This window comes from Sceloporus occidentalis, unplaced genomic scaffold (assembly GCF_023333645.1).
Source record: "Sceloporus occidentalis isolate IW3139 unplaced genomic scaffold, rSceOcc1.0.p SCAF_3, whole genome shotgun sequence".
Classification (NCBI taxonomy): Eukaryota; Metazoa; Chordata; class Lepidosauria; order Squamata; family Phrynosomatidae; genus Sceloporus; species Sceloporus occidentalis.
This window is the reverse complement of record NW_028316983.1, coordinates 54826602-54847743: the sequence shown is the minus strand read 5'-3', so window position 1 is coordinate 54847743 and position 21142 is coordinate 54826602. Positions and strand designations below refer to the sequence as shown.

General features: G+C 42.5%; 3 protein-coding genes across 3 annotated transcripts in view; all 3 read left to right on the top strand.

The window, feature by feature from the left end:
- The first annotated feature begins 328 nt into the window (after positions 1 to 328).
- LOC149315940 (complement decay-accelerating factor-like) lies at positions 329 to 11124 on the top strand. Its single transcript, XM_089518283.1, has 6 exons — positions 329 to 341; positions 1538 to 1729; positions 3179 to 3278; positions 3964 to 4049; positions 6587 to 6702; positions 11098 to 11124. The coding sequence occupies exons 1-6, from the start codon at positions 329 to 331 to the stop codon at positions 11122 to 11124; spliced, it is 534 nt and encodes a 177-aa protein (XP_089374409.1).
- On the top strand, positions 7076 to 13401 carry LOC149315939 (complement decay-accelerating factor-like). Its single transcript, XM_089514461.1, has 6 exons — positions 7076 to 7111; positions 10702 to 10793; positions 11098 to 11286; positions 11742 to 11930; positions 12794 to 12893; positions 12986 to 13401. Exons 3-6 carry the CDS (start codon positions 11172 to 11174, stop codon positions 13131 to 13133), a joined length of 552 nt encoding a protein of 183 aa, XP_089370587.1. The 5' UTR covers positions 7076 to 7111; positions 10702 to 10793; positions 11098 to 11171; the 3' UTR covers positions 13134 to 13401.
- A 1-nt stretch (position 13402) lies between these two features.
- Positions 13403 to 21142, top strand: part of CR1 (complement C3b/C4b receptor 1 (Knops blood group)) — a 134390-nt gene continuing 126650 nt past the window's right edge. The window contains exon 1 of the mRNA XM_089518282.1: positions 13403 to 13682. Coding sequence (XP_089374408.1) covers positions 13403 to 13682 — 280 coding nt within the window. The remainder of the gene's footprint in view (positions 13683 to 21142) is intronic.

Genomic DNA, 21142 nt, shown 5'->3' with positions numbered 1-21142 from the left:
GTTCAACAAGTGGGAACAACAGATCTGAATCTCATCATTGGAGGGGAGGGACTAATGGCAGAGCGGTGTTTACCATCCCTCCTCAGTTTTTGGTAGACCCACCATTCCCCCCTCCCCCTCTGTCTTTGTGCTTGTGGTGTGACCTATGGGCACATGGTCTTTTAAAAAAAATGATAGAAGATTCGATTCATTGATTTTGCAACTACTTGCAACCAGTGAGGCAAGTAGCTGCAAAACCAAAGAATTGAATCTTCTATCATTTTTTTTAAAATGATAGAATATTTGATTCATTGGTTTTGCAACTGCTTGCAATTATCTGAGCAATCCGATGGAAGCTCATAGTGAGGCAAGTAGTTGCAAAACCAATTAATCAAATCTTCTATCAATTTATTTTAAATACATTCATCCCTCCATATTTGCGGCTTTGATATTTGCAGATTTGATTATTCATGGATTTTATTAGTATATTTTCTCTAGGAATATCTGCATCCTCCAGCGCAACTCTAAGTTCATCTTTAACTAAAAGTTGCACTGAAGGACCTAGAGAGAACAGTCCACTAGGCATTTGTAGCTCTTTCAGCACAACTCTATGGTCAATGTCTGGCAGATGTTGACCACAGAGTTGCACTGAAGGGCCTAGAGATTCCTAGAGAGGTGTCCTCTCAGGTAAAAACATGGTGTTTTTGTTATTTGCAGTTTTTCCATATTCACAGGGGTCTTGTGCCCCTACCCCTAGTGAATATGGAGGGACAAGTGTGAACATACATATATATATATATATATATATATATATATATATATATATATCCATCCCAAGCTGGGATGCCCAGGCTGCCACTTACATGAGAGATGATGCACAGATGATTGACATGCATTTTGAAGCGGCGCAAACTAGTGGGGATGACAATCATGCCAAAAATAAGTGATTACAAGGGGATAATGAAAAGATTTGATTTCATAGTGGGAACGATGGACCTTTCGTTATCGATTTACCAACACGGAATGAAGGTGAATTGCAAACTGGTTTAAATGTAAGTGGGAATGAGTCCATAGAGTGTAATGCTCGGTACCCACAGCTCTCTCAGGGTCATTTCTCTACCTCTCTCTCTCTGGAGAACTGCAATGAGGATGGGAGGGAGTCCCCACCATTCTGTTGCTTCTCTTCCTCCCTTTCCACAGCCATTTAATAGCTGTAACAGTACCTCACAAAATTTGGCAGCATCTGGAGGGAAACGGGATGTTTGGAACAGGAAGCAAGGAGCTACTGAATAGCCTGGATATACAACATATATGCAGGTGTAACCCTTATGTAAATATATGTCATTAACAGAATTTCAGCAGATAGTGTATTTTTACTGGGTATTTTAATGTGATAGTATTAAAGGTGGGATTGCTTTAAAGAAAATACTTATGAGACAAGGGAATATTAGGCAATATTTTCCTATCCCTGAACTGGAATTAATAGAATTAAACTTAATTCAAGTTTCACAGTAAGAACTGGCATAAGTTTCTTTCTTATTCTCATTTTTGTTATCAGGAGGTGGTTGTCTCTCCCCACCCAGGTTACACTTTGCTGAACTTGCTGATGAGTATAAAAAGAAGAATTCCTTTCCTGTTGGTTCAACTGTGAAATACATCTGTCGTCCAGGCTACACCAGACAGCTACCAAAGATCTCTCGAACATGCCTTCAGAATCAGAAATGGACAGAAGTTGAGGAATTTTGCAAGAGTGAGTCTCTTAACAATCTTTTAAAAAAACAAAACCCAACAAAACCAAGCAGGGTTTAGAGGGATAGAACCAGAGAAGAGAAACTAATACATTTATATTAAGACAAAATGATGAAAATTAGTGATGTACAATTCATTTCACACTATCCATAAACTTACTTATTGATATTCTGATGATTACATCATAGTCTTGAGGACTGAATGGATTAGTTCTAGAGATCATTTTTTAAATAATTTGAATGTTTCTAATAAGATGAAGTCTTATTCATTAATAGTATGTGTGCAGGGATGTAGCCAAGGGGGGCTTCTTGGGGTCCGGACCCCCCCTTCCATTAGAAAAATGAATGGTGTGTGCTGCTGCCCTCCCCTTCCCAAAATCCTAGCTACGACCCTGATGTGTGTTGGTGCCTTCCCCTTCCATAGTGTATTTGCTATTAATATACTAGATGCAATTAAAGTAGTCACATAATATTTTGATTATTAGGCTCTTGCTTCATTTAATCTGTCAAAAAACAGAACGATCATATATAAATATGTCCAGATCTTTCAAAGTAGTCTGAATAACCTTGGACCAAAAGAAAAAGAAGAAAGAGTGCTTCATTCACTCTTGTTGTGTAGAAAATTAATTATATTCTCAGAAAAAGCGAAACTAGCTTATACATGTCTGTTGGAAAGTATTAACTTTGATGTGAATGAAATTTGAATAGAATGAAGTGCAGCATTAAATTGTCCCACAAAAAAAAAATCAATTGATAAAACGATTTTACTTTCAATTTTTTTTTGGGGGGGGGGGGTTAGATTTAAATTTACATTTTGTAATTTTAAAATTAATGTTTGAGTATACTGACACCTTTACATCTGTTTTGAAAGACACTGTCTACTTCAACTAGCAGCTGGCCATTTAATACAGAGTATCCATCCCTGTGTCATATGATATGGCCACATTCAGTTGTTGTACTTTCGATACTGGATAAGTTACAACATTTACATTTTATATTGGAAAAAGCTTTGATAACTTTAGGTGCATATGTTCTTTTAAATTTTATCCTTGCCATGTGGAATTTAACTAGTAGTCAGTCTGGATAGACCTTGAATGCTCTTACTGTTTCCAAAAGATTTGACTTTCTGAGATTAGAAATACAAACATTCACTATCCATTGTTCAGTGGTCAACTACTCATGGATGTATATTATATGTGGCAGAGAAAGAGAAAGGGAAATAATGGAATTGTATCTCAACAGGACACTGTTGAAAGTGCATAATGTATTGCTGTTTCTTATGTGGCAAATCAAGACTTACAGTTCCCCATGGTGAATAAATTCCCTTTACAAGAAAGAAAGAAAGAAAGAAAGAAAGAAAGAAAGAAAGAAAGAATTATGAATCAGTTTTAGACTCCACAATACCCTGATATTAAATGGTCAAAATAGTTATTTGTCTTGTTTTCTGCTAGAAAAATCATGCGGACATCCTGGAGAACCAGACAATGGTCGACTGCATGTATCAGGAGATTTTCTCTTAGGTGCCACTGTAAATTTTACCTGTGATGAAGGGTAAGTATCAGGGAAGCCAATGAAGTTGCATTAACAGATAAAGTAGGTATTACCTGGTAAATCATTTCCTCAGTGCTGCACCAAGGGGTTGGTATTGATGGGTCCCAGCAGGAGGCCTGTGGCTTAGCAGGAGAAGCCCAGAATCACCTGGACTTGTGGCTGTTTGCCATTATAACACATTATTTCCCATTCTTTTACAACAGAAGAGCAGTATGTGAGTAAAAGGAATAGAAGCAGCCATTGCCAGCTGATATACTGCTCTTTTTACAGTCTGGAAACCCAGGCTCCCCCAGCCAGCATTGCTAGACCTTGCCAACAGGGTGATTCTGAGTTTTCTCCAATAAAGTAAAGTTTCCAAGCCTTGTTGCTCCATCTGTGGGCTAATAATTTTACTTCAAGGCTTAGGGGAGGACTAAGTGGGTAACTGAAGGCATGTAGGGTGTTTACTGAAAGCATCATGCTCAACGGCTCCTGAAAAACTGGACTTTGAGATGTAGATTTTCATTTATTTTGTCAAGAGGATGAAACATTTCAACATGTTATAGGACCTATAGGACTGGTTTTCTTTTATTTTAATATTCCTTGTAGAAGTAGGAAGCGTGTGATTCTAAATTCTCTACATATATGGAGAAAGAAATCTATATGTAGTGCATGATTGCTTTTGCTTTTTCCTTTTTCAATCTAGGCATAGGTTAATTGGACATTCTTCCAGAAGATGTGTAATATTTGGCAAAAAAGCAGAATGGACTGGTGCTGTACCCTTTTGTGACCGTAAGTAGGAAATACCTTGTGTGTCTCAACACGATTCCTGTAGGGTTGAGTCACAGTCCAATTTCAGTTCTCCAAGAATGCTACAAAAACAAATCAGTAAAAATGAGGTATTGGCTTTTCATGTTTCTACATAGACACAGAGCAGGGCCAAAGAATTCATGATCTAAAATATAGTACAATGTGTTACTACGATCTTGTCTACAGTCCCATTGAAGTTCATGAAGCTGTCAGAACAGTACAGTTTTGGGACACAGCATTGATTTTAGTGACGTATTGTTGAATCCACATTGCAGAAGTAATCCAGTTTAGCACCTATTTAACTGCCATGGCTCAGTGCTATAGAATTCTGGGATCTGTAGTTTACTGTGTCAACAGTGCTCTCCAACAGCGAAGGCTAAATGTCTCACAAAACTACAGTTCCTAGAATTCCATAGCAGTGAGCCATGGCAGGTAACTGGATTGTTTCTGCAAACTTTGTACAAGAGTGGGAACTAGAAAATCATCCTAAAATAATCTAATGGTATGAATAAATTATGAATATGTAAAATATCTTTAGCAATGTGAACTTACAATAATTAGGCGAACGTTTAGAAAAGTTATAGGTTTTGGTACTGAGGACCAATTGGAACCAGAGACTTAAGGAATCAGGCAGGTCGCTTCTGCCAAACAGCAAGTGCAGGGCAATCTAGTGCCATCCTGCCCTCAGAATGGTCCACTCCACAAATAGGAAAGGAGTCACAGTCAAAGAGAGAATGTCCAAACAGGCAGGAAAAAAACAAACAAAGAGGGAGCACTTCTTTCAGCCAGGGGTTTGTGCTTGTTCCAGAAGCCAGCTTAATATACTGGTTTAAGTGTTGGAGTACAACCCTGAGAGACCATAGTTTAAATTCCCACTGAACCATGAGAATCTAGCAGGTGATCTAGCAAGTCGCATTCTAACCTTAGAGGTAAGCAATGAATAAATCTTGCCTTGAAAACCCTATGACAGAATCATCCTTAAGTTGCAGTTGACTTCAGGGCACCAACTACTCTAAAATTATGGCAATGTACTTTGTAGATTAACTATCAACCTTAACAGACCGGCGATAAAGGCCAGCAACAGATGTGGCATCCGCACAACACACGCCCTGCCTCCACCCCCATATGGGCATGACACCACGTGCCCTATCACATGGTGGGCAGCATCACAGCACTCCTTTGCTGTGCATTCACGGGGCTCCTCTTTGCACTGTGGAAAGTCCAGATCGGGGCTGTGGCATGTAGATGCCGTGGCCCCAATCCGATGCTGAAAGGGGCAGCCTGTTCAGCCTCTAAGTGATCTGAAGAAGACCTTGGGGTCAAGCAGATGGGGTCAAGAAGACCTTGGGGTCAAGCAGAAAGTGAGGTGCGCAGCCTTGCCAGTGCTGAATGCGCCAGGGCTGTGGCAACCTACACGCACCCAGCTCTGATTTGGGCCACCACCTTAGTCCTGAACTGGGCTACCAGAAAGGAGCAGCTTTCAGCCTCTCCTTTTTGGCCCAGTTCTTCCAGGTTGAAGTGACCGCAGTGCAGCTTCCAGCCATGTTCGGGGTGTGTGGCGCCTAAGGGCTATACTTCAATATTGTCTTACTGTGGTCCTTTTGGTCCATCTGTTTAAGACCCTTGTTTTGCTTATTAAAGTGTGCCTACCCTCAGGGTCAAATATATATATATTCAGACTGCTAGCAAATACACTCTAGGTGTGGAGGCCATTTGTACCATGTTTAGAGCCTCCCTGAGACCCCTGGGTCAAAAACAATTTGGGGGCTGCCCCCCCAAATAAAACTTTTCTGCTTTGAAATGCTGAAATACTACGTGGCATTAAGTATGCTTCTACCACATTCCTGGGTCAATTTGGGCTCAAAAAAGGTCTTTCCTGAAACTAAAACATGGCAAAATTCCCCCCATACCCATATGTGAAATTTGAATGAAAAACATTTTTAATTAGGTGATGGGTGTGAGCCTGCCCCACTTTAAACTTATAAGTCATTGATAAACTGTACTTGTGTCTGGGCATCCTAGCTTTAAAAATATTCTTCAGAACTGACTGTCTTAAGTGTGTGTGTGTGTGTGTGTGTGTGTGTGTGTGTGATGATTCTACCCCAATTCTCCACTCTTCTACCATCTTCAAGAAGATTCTTTAAATTTTCTTTAAAACTGGTGCTGCTAAAACAAAATTACACTTATAAATGTGTTCATTAATGATTTTCCTGTTATGGTTGAAGACCAAAACATATGAAGCTTATTTGATCTGTTGTGGTGCTTGTGTTTGGCTAGTAATTATTATGGCAGAGTTTAGAAATCCAAAGAACATGTGTAGGTTTTGTTTTTGTTTTAATGATTGGTTATACTTTGTGTTCAGTGTTCCACTTGTACATTGACGAAAATAATACAGTCTGTGGGCGTTAACTGCTGGATCTGGATGACATTGCAATTTCACAAAGAATGGCTCAGTTGAAAGCAGATAAAATCACTCCAATATTTGCCTTTAATTGACACTTCTGCCTGTGTCTTTCTAGGTATTCCATGTTTCCCTCCACCAGAGATTCCTCATGGCAAGCACAGTGGCAGATACATGAATGATTTTTCCTACGGGACAGTTGTAACATACATCTGTGACAAAGGCTACCCCCTTGTTGGAAATGCTTCTATCATTTGTACATCTGAGGATGGTTTAAACGGAGTGTGGAGTGGCCGTGCCTATTGTGGAGGTGTGGTTTTCCTGTGTCCCTCTCAGTTCTTCTGTGGTTCATGTAGAAAGACCAGCATGATAGTTGTGGCAGAGGGGTTCAGAAAACAAACTTAATAACGTATTCTTCTCTTCGTTGTTCAAAAACAAATCTTCTTTTCAGAGACTCATTGTCCACCTCCTCATGTAGAGAATGGAAGGATAGTCTTTGGTACATCTGACATCTATACAGTACATATAGCCAAAGAGTTACCATTGACTGCAGTGTTGGCTACAAAATATCTGGCTCAAGAGAGATTCAGTGCCAAGTGGATGGCACATGGGATCCACCTATACCTACCTGTGAACCGGGCAAGTATGAATATAAAATTATATATTTTGACCTTTCTATAATCTCACCTTTCTGTATTTCGGTGTCCTTTGCTATCTGACAATAGCCGTATTGTATTGCTAGCAAAGCATTTGCTTCTGAAATATACATAGAGATGTCAGGCTATAGGCTCTGCCACAGTCAGTTTACAATAGCCTTTGATACTAAGCCAGCAGCAGTTTACATTTTTAGGTAATCAGATTAATTTGGCTTTAGGAAAAGAGTGTCATTTGGGCCTTAATTCAGAATACTTCTGAAGCCTCTCTCTGCTGTTATCTCTGGGTGGTTTGAAGAAGAAGGGTCCCCCTGCTCTGGAGGAGACCTATGGAGACCAGGAGCCTCCACACCCAGGTTTTCCTCAGCTTTGTGGGGGCTTACTGGGAAGGAAATGCCCTTCACCCAAATCCTTCTGCGGCAGGAATGCTGGACCTGAGGCTCTTGCTCACAAGGAGCCCCATTGGGTTGCAAGTAGGCGCCTCTTTCTGTCTTGGAAAACTCAGAGGCTCCCAACTGTAATAAAAGTGCCTTAGGCTGCCTAAGCACCCCTAAAAAAAATTAAAGGGAAGAACGCTAAGAAATACAACTCCCTCTCGCTTTATGTACCGATCCAACCCCTCAACTTTTTTTCTCTTTGCATTCCCCACAGAGCCATCTTTCTTTCCCTATCCTTGCAAATAATAATAATAATAATAATAATTGGATTAATTATTGGTAATGGGGGTGTCCATCTACATTGTAGAAAGACATACTTTAGATTAATGCTATGGAAAATCACCACCTTGAGTTCGTATATTGGGAGAAAAGCGGGATATAAGAAAATAATAATAATAATAACAACAATAATAATATCTGGGTATTGTAGTTTTGTGAGACATTTAGCATTCTTTGTCAGAGAGCTCTGGTGCCACAACATACTACAAATCCCAGGATTTTCCATAGCATTAAAGTAGTGTCGAACTGGATTATTTCTGCAGTGCGCAGACTTATTAGTCTGCAGTTCCCAGCAGTCTGTGGTGCTGCTGGATGATGGGACCTGCAGTCTAGCATTGCCTGGAACAGGGCCAAAGGTCTCAACAGCCCCGATTCATTATCTGGCAGAATTTGGAGGAAAAGCCTTTAAAAAGACAAAAATAAAGAAAATAAAAACTCCTTGCAAAGTAAAACCCAGAGGTCTCCCAATGGACTTTGCTTACAAGGCAGGAGGGCAGAGAGGCCCAGACCTTTGCAGCCGGCCTTTCATTGGCGACCCACTTAGACTGATTCCTTATGTTAATTAATTAATCATAGAATCCTAGAGTTGGAAGAGACCCCAAGAATGGCCATCCAGTCCAACCCCATTCTGCCATGCAAAAACTCTCTGTCAAAGCATCCCCATTGACATGCTGAAAAGGGGCTAGCTAACTGTATTTTGTTTTATTTTTCTTTAAAAAAATAGAAAAAACTAAGCTGGAAGGAAGCGTCTTGCTTTTTTGAATCACAGACCCTCCTCTTTTTTGTTGTTGCAAAAATCCAGAAATGACTGTTTTTGAAAACCTGAGTTCATTATCAGAAGAAATGTACATAGTAGAGTCCAAGTCTCCTTTATCTGGACTTCTGAAATCTGAATTATTCCAAAATCCAAAACTGACCATGAGAGCATCTGGTCTGACCCCAACTCAAGGTAAACTTGGGAATCCTGAAGGTTTAGAGAAATTACTGAATTATTGGTGTGGTCTCAGGATTTTGCTGGCAGCCTATGTCTATGAGATGCGTATGAAACAAAAATGGATTTAATGATTGGACTTGGGTCCCATCTCCAAAATACCCCATTAGACATATATAAATATACCAAACTCTGAAAAACTCCAAAATACATCTAGTCCTCGGCATTTTGGATAAAGGAGAATCACGCTTTAGCTGATAAGAGATTATTATTATTATTATTATTATTATTATTATTATGTACATTTTACTATATTGTATATGGATATAACTGCTGAAAGGAAAGTAAGAAGTCACCTTTTCTTTCTTTTATACTTCCTTTTAGAGCATTCCTTCCTTCTGTTTCCTTCCTTCCGTTTCCTTCCTTCCTTCCTTCCTTCCTCTTCCTTCCTTTCTTTAGTTCTCCCCCCTCCCTTCCTATCACTCTTCCTCCCTTTTTCCTTCCTTCCTGTCTTCCTTCCCTTCTTCTTCTTCCTCCTCCCCCTCCTCCTCTCCTCTCCCAGGAAGGGAGACTTCTGGGAAAAGCGTGGAGGAGGACGAAGAGGAGGAGGAGGAGGACTCGGATGCAGAGGAAACGAAAGGGAAAGAAATCACAGGGAGGGACCCCCTCCCCCTCCCCCCTCTCTCTGAGCCTCCCTGCTCCCTGCGACTTCCCCCCCCCCCCCTTTTCCCTCTCCATCCAAGTCCTCTGCGCTTTTGATGGAGGGGAGGAAGGAGCTTGAACGTCCCCACACCTGAAGGGGGGGTCCAAACCCCTCGGACCCCACCCTTGGCTAAGTCCCTGAACTGAGACAGCATTCGGTTAGATACAAATGTTTGCCACTACAAATAGACATAGCTATGGCCTCTTATGCATTTGGACAGCTGACAACACAACGATTGTGATGAGTACCATGGTTCTTGGGTTCATTTAGTGATACAATCAATTATTGTATCCATTGGTGTAATGCCACTCACTCAGCTACCTAAGACAAGAGACAAGATTGGGGGCCCCCCTTGTTTAATTTTTTAAAAGAGGATGAATATCCTCTGTCAGATAGTACTTTGGATTTAACTTGCCCCAAGCTCCAAAGGTGCAAGTATTTAACATTTGTATCAAAAGAACTGTAGGCATGGCTTAGCAACATGCATAGCCCTGAACATGGGAAAGAGTTTAATGAGAAAATTTCAGTCAAATGTCCAGATGTAAAAGGAAAGGTTTTTTGAATAGAGAGGAGACAACAATCACACAGACCCTGACTTTCAAATCAGACTAACTGGTCACTCTTAGAGGATCTTGCAACACATTTGAGACTAACTGCGTGGAAGAAGTTGTAGCATAGCTTTCATAAATAGACTTGCTCTAATGTGAAGTCGAAGGCTTTCATGGCCGGCATCCATAGTTTTTTTGTGGGTTTTTCAGGCAATGTGGCCATGTTCTAGAAGAGTTTTTTCGTGACCTTTCGCCAGCATCTGTGGCTGGCATCTTCTGAAGATGCCAGCCACAGATGCTGGCACAACGCCAGGAAGAAATTCTACTAGAACATGGCCACATAGCCTGAAAAACCCACAAAAACTATAGACTTGCTCTACTTCCTCAGTTGCATGGAATGAACTGAAGCCCAGGAAGGACCTTTATAGGGCACAAGCTCCAGACTGCCTCACCCTGCCAAATGGTAAGGTCAGAAGTGAGAAGCTGATTCTCTGTGCCCCTTGTAAATGTCAATGACTGATATGGACAGAATAATAGTCTGATAGTCTTGGACAACAGACTCTCTGAGTCTTAACCAGAGTAGACCCATTGAATCCATTAGATTTACCTATGCATTGACTCACCAATTGAATGCATCTATTGTATTTGGGACTAATCAACAGGATTCCACCCTTTATTTCAGCTCATTTTTCCTTTATTATAAAGGACTCCAGAAGAGTATCACAGGAACTGTCAGAAAGTTGTCAGCTTGGATGAGATACTGATTATTAAGAGGTTTGTTCACTTGAAATGTTTTATAAATAATGACCAATGCTTGTAATATCCAACTAACATGTATATGGAATTGTGCCTGAATTCTATATTCATTGCATATATAGAGAGAAATCTTGTAGCATCTTTGAAACTAACTGAAAGAACGAAATTGGCAGCATGAGCTTTTGTAGACTTCAGTCTACTTCCTCAGATGCATTATATTTATGATTATGCTTTCTGTTGATGCACAGTGTAAATCTATAAAATATTTGGAAAACAAATCAGCTGTGCAGTAATTAATGTCAATATTCTTTACTCATTTTAGGTGATTGTGGACCACCACCAAAACTGAACAATGCCATTCCTTATAACAAACTTCATGGAGAAAGCTTCCTCCCCATGCAGTCAGTAAACTACAAATGTCTGGATGGTTTTTATAACATCTATGGGAAACTGGATGTTGTAACATGTCTTCCAGATTCACAATGGAGCCCCATAGAGGAGTTTTGCGAACGTAAGCCTGCCTACTCTTCACAGGACAGGTTTTAAAGGGTTTTTGCGGATATGACATCTTTTTTTTCCAAAGTAGTGCTTATGTTGTAAGTTGTAAGGAAATTATAAGGGAGCATGGAGTGGGTGATGTAAAGGGGGATGGAGAGGTATTCTGAGCATGCTGGCTTTGAGCTATGCATATATTTGTACCATCCTAAGATCATTCGCTCTTTGGAAGTGCTGTTCTGAACAGGAGTACATACTTTCTTTTGACAACTTTGGGAGGCTGGAGTGGAAGATTTTGTGACAGACAGGGCCTTTAGGTTAGGTGTCTCACAATGGTTTACAGAAAAAATGAAGTCTTTCTTCTACAGTCCTTATTAGCATATCCTTTCAGGTCTTTTGTTTCCTTTTGTTGCCAGATTACCTAATGATCTGAGGACTGTAATGATGCTATTGTTGTTGGTTTATTGCCAGGCACCTGTGTGAAGCCAGCAAGGGCCAGATTTGCTAGAATAAAGTCTGAAGATATCATGCCCTTCTATCCTGCAGAGACCAAAGTGAGCTTTACATGTCGTCCAGGTTATAACACCATCCCTGGAATAAATTCTGTTATTACATGTCTTAAGAATTATACTTGGACAGCGCTCCCAGTTTTTTGTGAAGGTCAGTATTTTATTATCTCAGTTAACTTCAAGACTACCATAATTATGCAACTGCTGTTTTCACATATAAGGTACTTATAAGGGTATGGGACTGAGTAACGTAAGAATACACTCATCCCTCCATATTTGATATTTGTGGATTTTATTATTCACATACTCGATTAATATGTTCTTTCTAGGAATATCTAGGTCCTCCAGTGCAACTCTATGGTCAACTTTAAAAGTTGCACTGAAGGACCTAGAGGTTCCTAAAGCGGAGACTCTGCTAGGCCTTTGCAGCCCCTCCATCACAGTTCTATGGTCAGTGACTGTCGGATGTTGACCACTGAGTTGCACTGGAGGACCTAGAGATTCCTACTAGAGAGGTGTCTTCTCAGGTAAAAACATGGTGTTTTTGTTATTTGCAGTTTTTCCATATTCACGGGGGTCTCGCGCCCCTAACCCTAGCGAATATGGAGGGACAAGTGTATAAGGGACTACTACACCAACATGAAACATGTTTTTCATTTACTTTAATTTGAGAGGCACATTCTGTTTAATTTGTATCTCTTATGCTGGATTTTGTCATATGCTGATCTTTTGATTATAGGTTGGAAAATATACTCCAATGGCATCGATATAAGTGGATTAAATGGCACTGTTCTGCTTGAAGAGATCTCTATTCTTTTCTGTTTTAGGACAACTTGGATACAGAACTGGTTTCTGAGAAAGGAGAAGATCAGAAGCTTTCGTTGCAGCCTTTTGAACTCAGGCCAAGATATTAAATACATGACTTGTTTGTCCATTAATGTGAGATCCAAATAATGCTATTAACATATGTTTGCTCATATCCTTATGCTTATTTTCAATTTTGTTTTCTGCTAGGAAAACCATGTGGTGATCCAGGCAAACCAGAAAATGGTGACACTGTTATTCTAACTAACCTCCTGTATTTAGCAAAAGTAGATTTCATCTGTAAGGAAGGGTGCGTATCGACCTACCTACATATATGAAATGGAGGACATTTTGTAAATTTCCCTGCAATTATTTGTTCTTTTGGATTAATCCTTTCCAAAGGGAACCAGAGGCCGATAAAATAGGGCTTGCTCCTGGATGGAAGGCTGGAATGGAGGACATGCCCTGGAAAAGGAGGACCAAGCCTGACCACCCTGTTCTCAGCCACACTACAAAATGGAGGACATTTTGGAATCCCTGCTGGGCATAAAGTTAAAATGTAGGACATGTCATGGAAATAGGAGGACCGAGTCTGGTCATCCCCTGTTCTTAGTCATATTTGGGGAGATTCCTCCTGGAGAGAGAAGGCTGGAATGGAGGACATATCCAGGAAAATGAGGATGAAGCCTGGCTGCTCTCTTCTTAGCCACACTCAAAATGGAGGACGTTTGGGGATTCCTCCTGGGCAGGGGATAAAAATGTAGGCAAAGGAGGACACCCCCCCCCCCATTGGTCGCCCTGTTCCTAGTCACACTCCAAATGGGCGACGTCCTGGGATTCCTCCCGGACAGGGAAGGAATCAATGTAGGAGGCGTCCGGGAAAAGGAGGAGCAGGCCTACCCTGCCCTGGCAGCCAGATTCTCCGGCCAACGGTTCCTTTGCGCAGCTGGCGCTGGGGCCGAGCGTTCTGGGGAGAGAGGAGGGCCTCTCCTGGGCTCCATGGGGCGCCTGCCTCTCGCCTGGGGCTGCTACTGCTGCTGCTCTGGGCTCCTGATGGTGGCCCCCCTGTATCTCTCCCAGGAAGACGGGCCCCCCGAGGGTGGGTAAGGAGGGCCCTGGGCCCCTGGGTGGGACGGGGCCCCACTTGCCCCAATGGCCACCAGGCAGGCCCCTAGGAATGGAGGACGCCCTCCAAATTGGAAGCTGGGCCTAGGGGTCCATGCTCCTTAATGAGGCTCAACATGGAGGACCCTTTGGGAGAGAGAGAGAGAGAGAGAGAGAGAAGGCTGAAATGGAGGACAGTGGCTGGGAAAAGGAGGACCAAGTCTGGCTCACTCTGTTATTATCCCTGCTCAAAATGGAGGAGCCTTTGGGATATTCCTCCTGGAGAGAGAGAGAGAGAAGACTGAAATCGAGGACCATGTCCTGGAAAAGGAGGACCAAGCTTGGCTCTCCCTGTTCTTAGTCCTGCTCAAAATGGAGGACCCTTTGGGATATTCCTCCTGGAGAGAGAGAGAGAGAGAGAAGACTGAAATGGAGGACAGTGGCTGGGAAAAGGAGGACCAAGCTTGGCTCTCCCTGTTATTATCCCTGCTCCATAATGGAGGACATTGTGGGATTCCTGCAGGAGAGACAGAGAAGGCTGAAAGGGAGGACCAAGTCTGGCTCACTCTGTTTTTAGTCCTGCTCAAAATGGAGGACCCTTTGGGATATTCCTCCTGGAGAGAGAGAGAGAGAGAGAGAGAGAGAGAGAGAGAAGACTGAAATGGAGGACCATGTCCTGGAAAAGGAGGACCAAGCTTGGCTCTCCCTGTTCTTAGTCCTGCTCAAAATGGAGGAGCCTTTGGGATATTCCTCCTGGAGAGAGAGAGAGAGAGAGAGAGAGAGAGAGAGAGAGAGAGAGAAGACTGAAATGGAGGACCATGTCCTGGAAAAGGAGGACCAAGCTTGGCTCTCCCTGTTCTTAGTCCTGCTCAAAATGGAGGAGCCTTTGGGATATTCCTCCTGGAGAGAGAGAGAGAGAGAGAGAGAGAAGACTGAAATCGAGGACCATGTCCTGGAAAAGGAGGAACAAGTCTGGCTCACTCTGTTCTCAGTCCTGCTCAAAATGGAGGACCCTTTGGGATATTCCTCCTGGAGAGAGAGAGAGAGAGAGAAGACTGAAATGGAGGACAGTGGCTGGGAAAAGGAGGACCAAGTCTGGCTCACTCTGTTATTATCCCTGCTCCATAATGGAGGACATTGTGGGATTCCTGCAGGAGAGACAGAGAAGGCTGAAAGGGAGGACCATGTCCTGGAAAAGGAGGAACAAGTCTGGCTCACTCTGTTTTTAGTCCTGCTCAAAATGGAGGAGCCTTTGGGATATTCCTCCTGGAGATAGAGAGAGAGAGAGAGAGAGAGAGAGAGAGAAGACTGAAATCGAGGACCATGTCCTGGAAAAGGAGGACCAAGCTTGGCTCTCCCTGTTCTTAGTCCTGCTCAAAATGGAGGAGCCTTTGGGATATTCCTCCTGGAGAGAGAGAGAGAGAGAGAGAGAGAGAGAGAGAGAAGACTGAAATGGAGGACAGTGGCTGGGAAAAGGAGGACCAAGCTTGGCTCTCCCTGTTATTATCCCTGCTCCATAATGGAGGACATTGTGGGATTCCTGCAGGAGAGACAGAGAAGGCTGAAAGGGAGGACCAAGTCTGGCTCACTCTGTTTTTAGTCCTGCTCAAAATGGAGGACCCTTTGGGATATTCCTCCTGGAGAGAGAGAGAGAGAGAGAGAGAGAGAGAGAGAAGACTGAAATGGAGGACCATGTCCTGGAAAAGGAGGACCAAGCTTGGCTCTCCCTGTTCTTAGTCCTGCTCAAAATGGAGGACCCTTTGGGATATTCCTCCTGGAGAGAGAGAGAGAGAGAGAGAAGACTGAAATGGAGGACAGTGGCTGGGAAAAGGAGGACCAAGTCTGGCTCACTCTGTTATTATCCCTGCTCCACAATGGAGGACATTGTGGGATTCCTGCAGGAGAGAGAGAGAAGGCTGAAAGGGAGGACCATGTGCAGGAAAAGGAGGACAAAGTCTGGCTCACCCTGCTTAAAAAAAGGCAATGGTAGTCCCTTGACATGAATGTTTAGTTGGTTAGAAAGGGCAAAACAAAACAAACTGGCACTGCCCCTTCTCTCTTGCCAGCAGGTCCTCCTTTCTCCAGACTTAGTCCTCCATTTCAGCCTTCTCTCTCCAGGAGGACTATCCCAAAGGGTCCTCCATGCTGAGCCTCACTAAGCAGCATGGATTCATGGATTCAGCCTTCTCTCTCTAAATGCCCTGCATCTTGAGCATCGCTAAGAAGCGTGAATTTATATTTATATGAGTCAGTGTGTGTACAGCTTTTATTTTTGTCAGCTCAGTTTGGTCATCTTGGTTTCCAGGGAGGTTTCCAGCTTGATCTGCTCTAGGACCCATGTGTTTGTCCTTTTGGCTGTCCATGGGATCCTCAGCACTCTTCTCCAGCACCGCATCTCAAATGAATGGATTTTCTTCCTATCTTCTTTCCTAACTGTCCAGCTCTCAGATCCGTACATGGCAATAGGGAATGCAATGGCTTGTATGATTCTAACTTTGGTGCTTAGTTGTAAACCTTTGCATTTTAGGATCTTTTCCCTCCCCATTCTTAACCTTCTTCTGATTTCCTGACTGCAGCCTCTATTTCTATCAGTGTTTGATCCCAGATATGGGAATTCTTTTACGATTTCTATTTCTTCATTGTCTAGGTTGAACTTGTGAAGGTCCTCGGTGGTCATTGTTGTTTCTTTTTCTATTTTAGGGCCCCATTCCCACCCACCCATTTGCCCTGGATGGAACTGGACAGATCCAGTTGCCCCCCCCCCCCCCAATCTCTCCGGAAACAAGTGCCCACTATCTTTTACTTTGATCGGGGTAATTTACCCCTCTGAAGTTCACATTTGTGGTACCGGTTTAAAATGAAGGCTCCTTTGCTCTCAATCAAATTCACTTCTGATTTCATCAAAGTCATGGGTTTCCACATGCCAGCCTCTAGCCTCCCCTTCGCTTGCAGCCTAATGCTACCTCTGAAGCCCTTGCCTCCCCCCCATGCATCCTCTTCCCATCACAATAATAATAATAATAATAATAATAATAATAATAATAATAATAATAATTCCTCACCCCAAAATGCCATCTCTGCATCCTTTGCTTTCTGCCACCCCAGAATACACATATGTAGCAAAAACATTCTGTATCAGTTTGCCAAATTGAAACAGAAACTTCGCATTGTAGCATTCGCATATAAGAAATAATTTTTTTAAAAAGCCCCTTGCAAAGTGAGGTGCCATGCCGGGAGAAAGCAAATGAAAGGGAAATGTAGCACAAGCAGACACATTCTATCTATATGTATCAATAGAACTATTCACATAGTTTGTCAAAAATAAAAATACAAACAGAGAGAGAGAGAGAGAAAGCTGCCTGCGAGAGGGGAGGCATGTTCCGTTTCTTCCCTCCCTCTGACCTAATCCCTCCTCTGAACTTGATCCTTCCTACTGCTCCTCCTCCTCCTCCTCCTTCGCCCTAATTCTGCCCTTCATGGCACCCTTCCTCCTCCTCCTCCTCCTTCTCCTCCTTCTCCCTGATTCTGCCCTTCATGGCACCCTTCCTCCTCCTCCTCCTCCTCCTTCACCCCGATGAAGGGGAGGCATGTTCCGCCCTCTGCCCTCCCTCTGACCTAAATCCCTCCCCTGAACTTGATTCTTCCTACTGCTCCTCTTCCTCCTCCTTCGCTCTAATTCTGCCCTTCATGGCACCCTTCCTCCTCCTCCTCCTCCTCCTCCTCCTCCTCCTCCTCCTCCTCCTCCTCCTCCTCCACCCTGATTCTACCCTTCATGGCACCTTTCCGCCTCCTCCCTCCTCCTCCTCCTCCTCCTCCTCCTTACCCCGATGAAGGGGAGGCATTTTCTGCCCTCTGCCCTCCCTCTGACCTAAATCCCTCCCCTGAACTTGATTCTTCCTACTGCTCCTCCTCCTCCTCCTCCTTCGCTCTAATTCTGCCCTTCATGGCACCCTTCCTCCTCCTCCTCCTCCTCCTCCTCCTCCTCCTTCACCCTGATTCTGCCCTTCATGGCACCCTTCCTCCTCCTCCTCCTCCTCCTTCACCCCAATGAAGGGGAGGCATGTTCCGCCCTCTGCCCTCCCTCTGACCTAAATCCCTCCCCTGAACTTGACCTGATCATGACCAGGGCCAAGTTCATATTTGCCGGACCCGGTTTTTCTGAAAAGATACAGGTAAAACTCCGCTTTCAAAAGACCCACACCAAGGGGCATTTGCCCGTGAATGGGTGTGAAAGCCTCGAATTCACTTGTGGAAGAATCGGGGCCAATTATGAACTTCCTGTGGTTAATCTGTTTCTGAACTGGGATAAAAGGTAGTTTGAATGGCCCCTAGGTTCCACAGTAGGCCTGCCTTTGCACTTTCTTCCTTGATCTTCCTTAGTAAGTGTTCCAGGCCTGTAAGGTTTTCCACTAGCACTATGGTGTCATCTGCATATCTTAGATCGTTGATATTCGTTCCTCCTATTTTCACTTCTCCTTCTTCTGTGTCCAAGCCTGCTTTTCGTATAATATGTTCTGCATACAAGTTGAACAGGTAGGATGAAACGATGCAGACTTGTCTGACTCCTTTGCCAGTTGTGAACCATTCTGTTTCTCCATGTTCTGTTCTGACAGTAGTCTCTTGTCCTGAGAACAGACCTTTTTCTATCGGCTCAGCCATTTTGGGTTGCCTACCTTACCAAGTGTGGCTATATCCTTTTGAGTTTCAATATCCAAGATTCTTTGTCACATGCTCTTTTTTGCTTGATCACTAAATACACAAGTTACAAGGAGACTGCAGCTCCTTATAAAGTTTGTTAGTTGCGTGGTCCCAGAAGACTGTGGATGTGATTATAACTGTTCTAAAAGTCACAATCTTGGGAGTCTATCTAGCTCCATTTCATTAATTTTGACTCTTCTCTGTCGTGTACCCCTGAGATCCAGACCACAGCCAAGGCTTGTAGATTCTTTTTATACAATATTGCCAAAATCCGACCATATCTCTCCGCCTCTACTGCCAAGATCCTTGTCCATGTCCTAGCGATCTCATGACTTGATTACTATAACGTCCTCCAGGCTGGGCTTCCTCTTTCTCACCTCCGCCCTTTAATTTCTGTCGAGCATTCAGCTGCACGCATTATCACATCCGCCCACTGCTCTGACCACATCTCTCCTGTGTTGGCATCCCTTCACTGGCTCCCCCTCCCTTTCCGCATTCAGTATAAGCTCCTGCTGTCAACGTTTCAAGCCCTCCATGGGCTGCCCCCCCTTATTTATCAGACCTTCTTTCTCCTCACCTTCCCACTCGGGCCCTCCGTTCTAGTAGTCAAGGTCTGCTGTCTCAGCCCAGGATTTCCTCTGCCCCATCTAGGATTCACCCCTTTTCACTTGCTGCCCCTCACTCCTGGAACCTTCTTCCCTCGCAAGCAAGGGCCATCACTTCTTTAACCAGCTTCAAAACGGAGTTGAAAACCATCCTGTTCAGAGAAGCGTTCCCAGACTTTGCGCGATTGTCATTTGCTATCTGATGTTCTTTTTGTTGCCTGTTTTATTGAACCATTTCCTGTAATGCTATGTGTTTTATTTGTATTATCCTATCATATCTTAGACTGTACGCCATAGGCAGGTTTACTCTTTTATATTTGTTGTTCTTATGTACAGTGCTGTGCAAATCTACAGCGCTATATAAATAATAATAATAATAATAATAATAATAATAATAATAATAATATTTCACCAATAGTCACACACTCTGATTTTAGCTTGTGAAGAGATTGAATAGATTTCTAGTTCATCTCTAACTGTTGCTGAGGTCCTTTTATCTACGCCCAAGATACTTCTCAGATGTTGAGACTATGCTTGTTCTACTACTGAGATGGAATTTAAACCCCCAACTTCTGCTGTATATAAAAGCATAGATGTAACCTTGACTTTATATACGTTAATTATAGGGGTTAAGATGCCAGGATAACTGTGTGCTTTAAGTATAAGAGTCATACGTGCCTTTGCTTTGAGTGAACTCCTTTGATGATGATAGGACCAGAAAATTACTCCAAGATAAGAAAAGGTATCCACTTCTTCTCTTACCTCACCCTCTAATTTCCATCTGTGTCTCTGCTGTCTTTTTCCAAACACCACTATGTTTGACTTAGATTTATTGATGGTTAAAAAATTATCCTGGCAATAAGAGCTAAGTCTTCTTAAAAGTCTACGAATACCAACTTGTGAATATGATAACAATATCATATCATCAGCATAAAGCAAAATATTACAAGATGTATTTAAGACTTTGAGCATATGGAATGCAAGGTCCTTCAATTCACCTGGCAGGTCATTAATATTAAATAACAGTGGTGCTAATAAACACCCTTGTCTTACCCTTTTTGTGTATCAATCCTATTTGTCATAGCATCATTTATCCCAAGTCACACTCTCAGATATTTGCCTGTATATAAGGCTTTAATCAATACCAACAATCTTAATTCAATTTTATGGGTGATCAAATTGTTCCATAGTATTTCTCTGTTCACCATATCAAAAGCTGTAGAAAGATTGATAAAAGCAGCATACAGATGTTTCCCTTTGCTGGCATATTTGGCAATCATGTGATTCAGAATGAAACAGTTATCAGTGGTGGATCTATTTTGTCTAAAGCCTGCTTGTTCTTCTATTAAAATACCTTTTTCAGTTACCCAGTTTTCAAGTCTCTTCAAAAGGAATCAGGAGTAAATTTTGGCAACAATATATACAGTATTAGACTAACAGGCCTGTAATTACTGGGCTCCTTATTGTTCCCTTTTTTACACATGGGAACCACTATTGCCAACTTCCATCCGATAGGGATCTGACAGGTATTGTTTATATGCATAGACCTGTCAAAACAGGAACTCACTAGTCAATATATTTTTTGTATAATTCAGCTGGTAAAAAATCCCCCCCCCCGGTGCTTTGTTATCTTTAAGGCCCTTAATAATAGACTGTATCTCGTCTTCTGAGAGTGGTGGCCAGGGGGAGAGGGTTTCAGTACAAAAAGGATCCTCATCTGAGTGCTGTTTCTCAACAGGTTCATTTAAAGCAAATAACCCTTGAAAATAATCCTCCCAAACCTTGGCTGGGATAGGGATATCAGATGAAAATAGTCTTTTCTTTAAAATTCCTGTAGCAGAATGCCAAAATATAGCTGAATTATGACTCTTTACTGCTATCTTGAGCCCAGCCCAAATTGTAATAGCATGGTTTGTTTCTTTAGTTTTATGAGTTTTTTATATTACTTTCTAAGGGACAACATATTATTATTATTATTATTATTATTATTAAGCTTTATTTATATAGCGCTGTAAATTTACACAGCGCCATACATACAATCTTTTTAATTAGACGGTTCCCTGCCCTCAGTCTTAAAAAGTCATGATGCAAAAGGAGAAGGGAATGGTGGTGGAGAAGGGGATCAGGCCCAGCATTTCATCTCTCCCTCTGA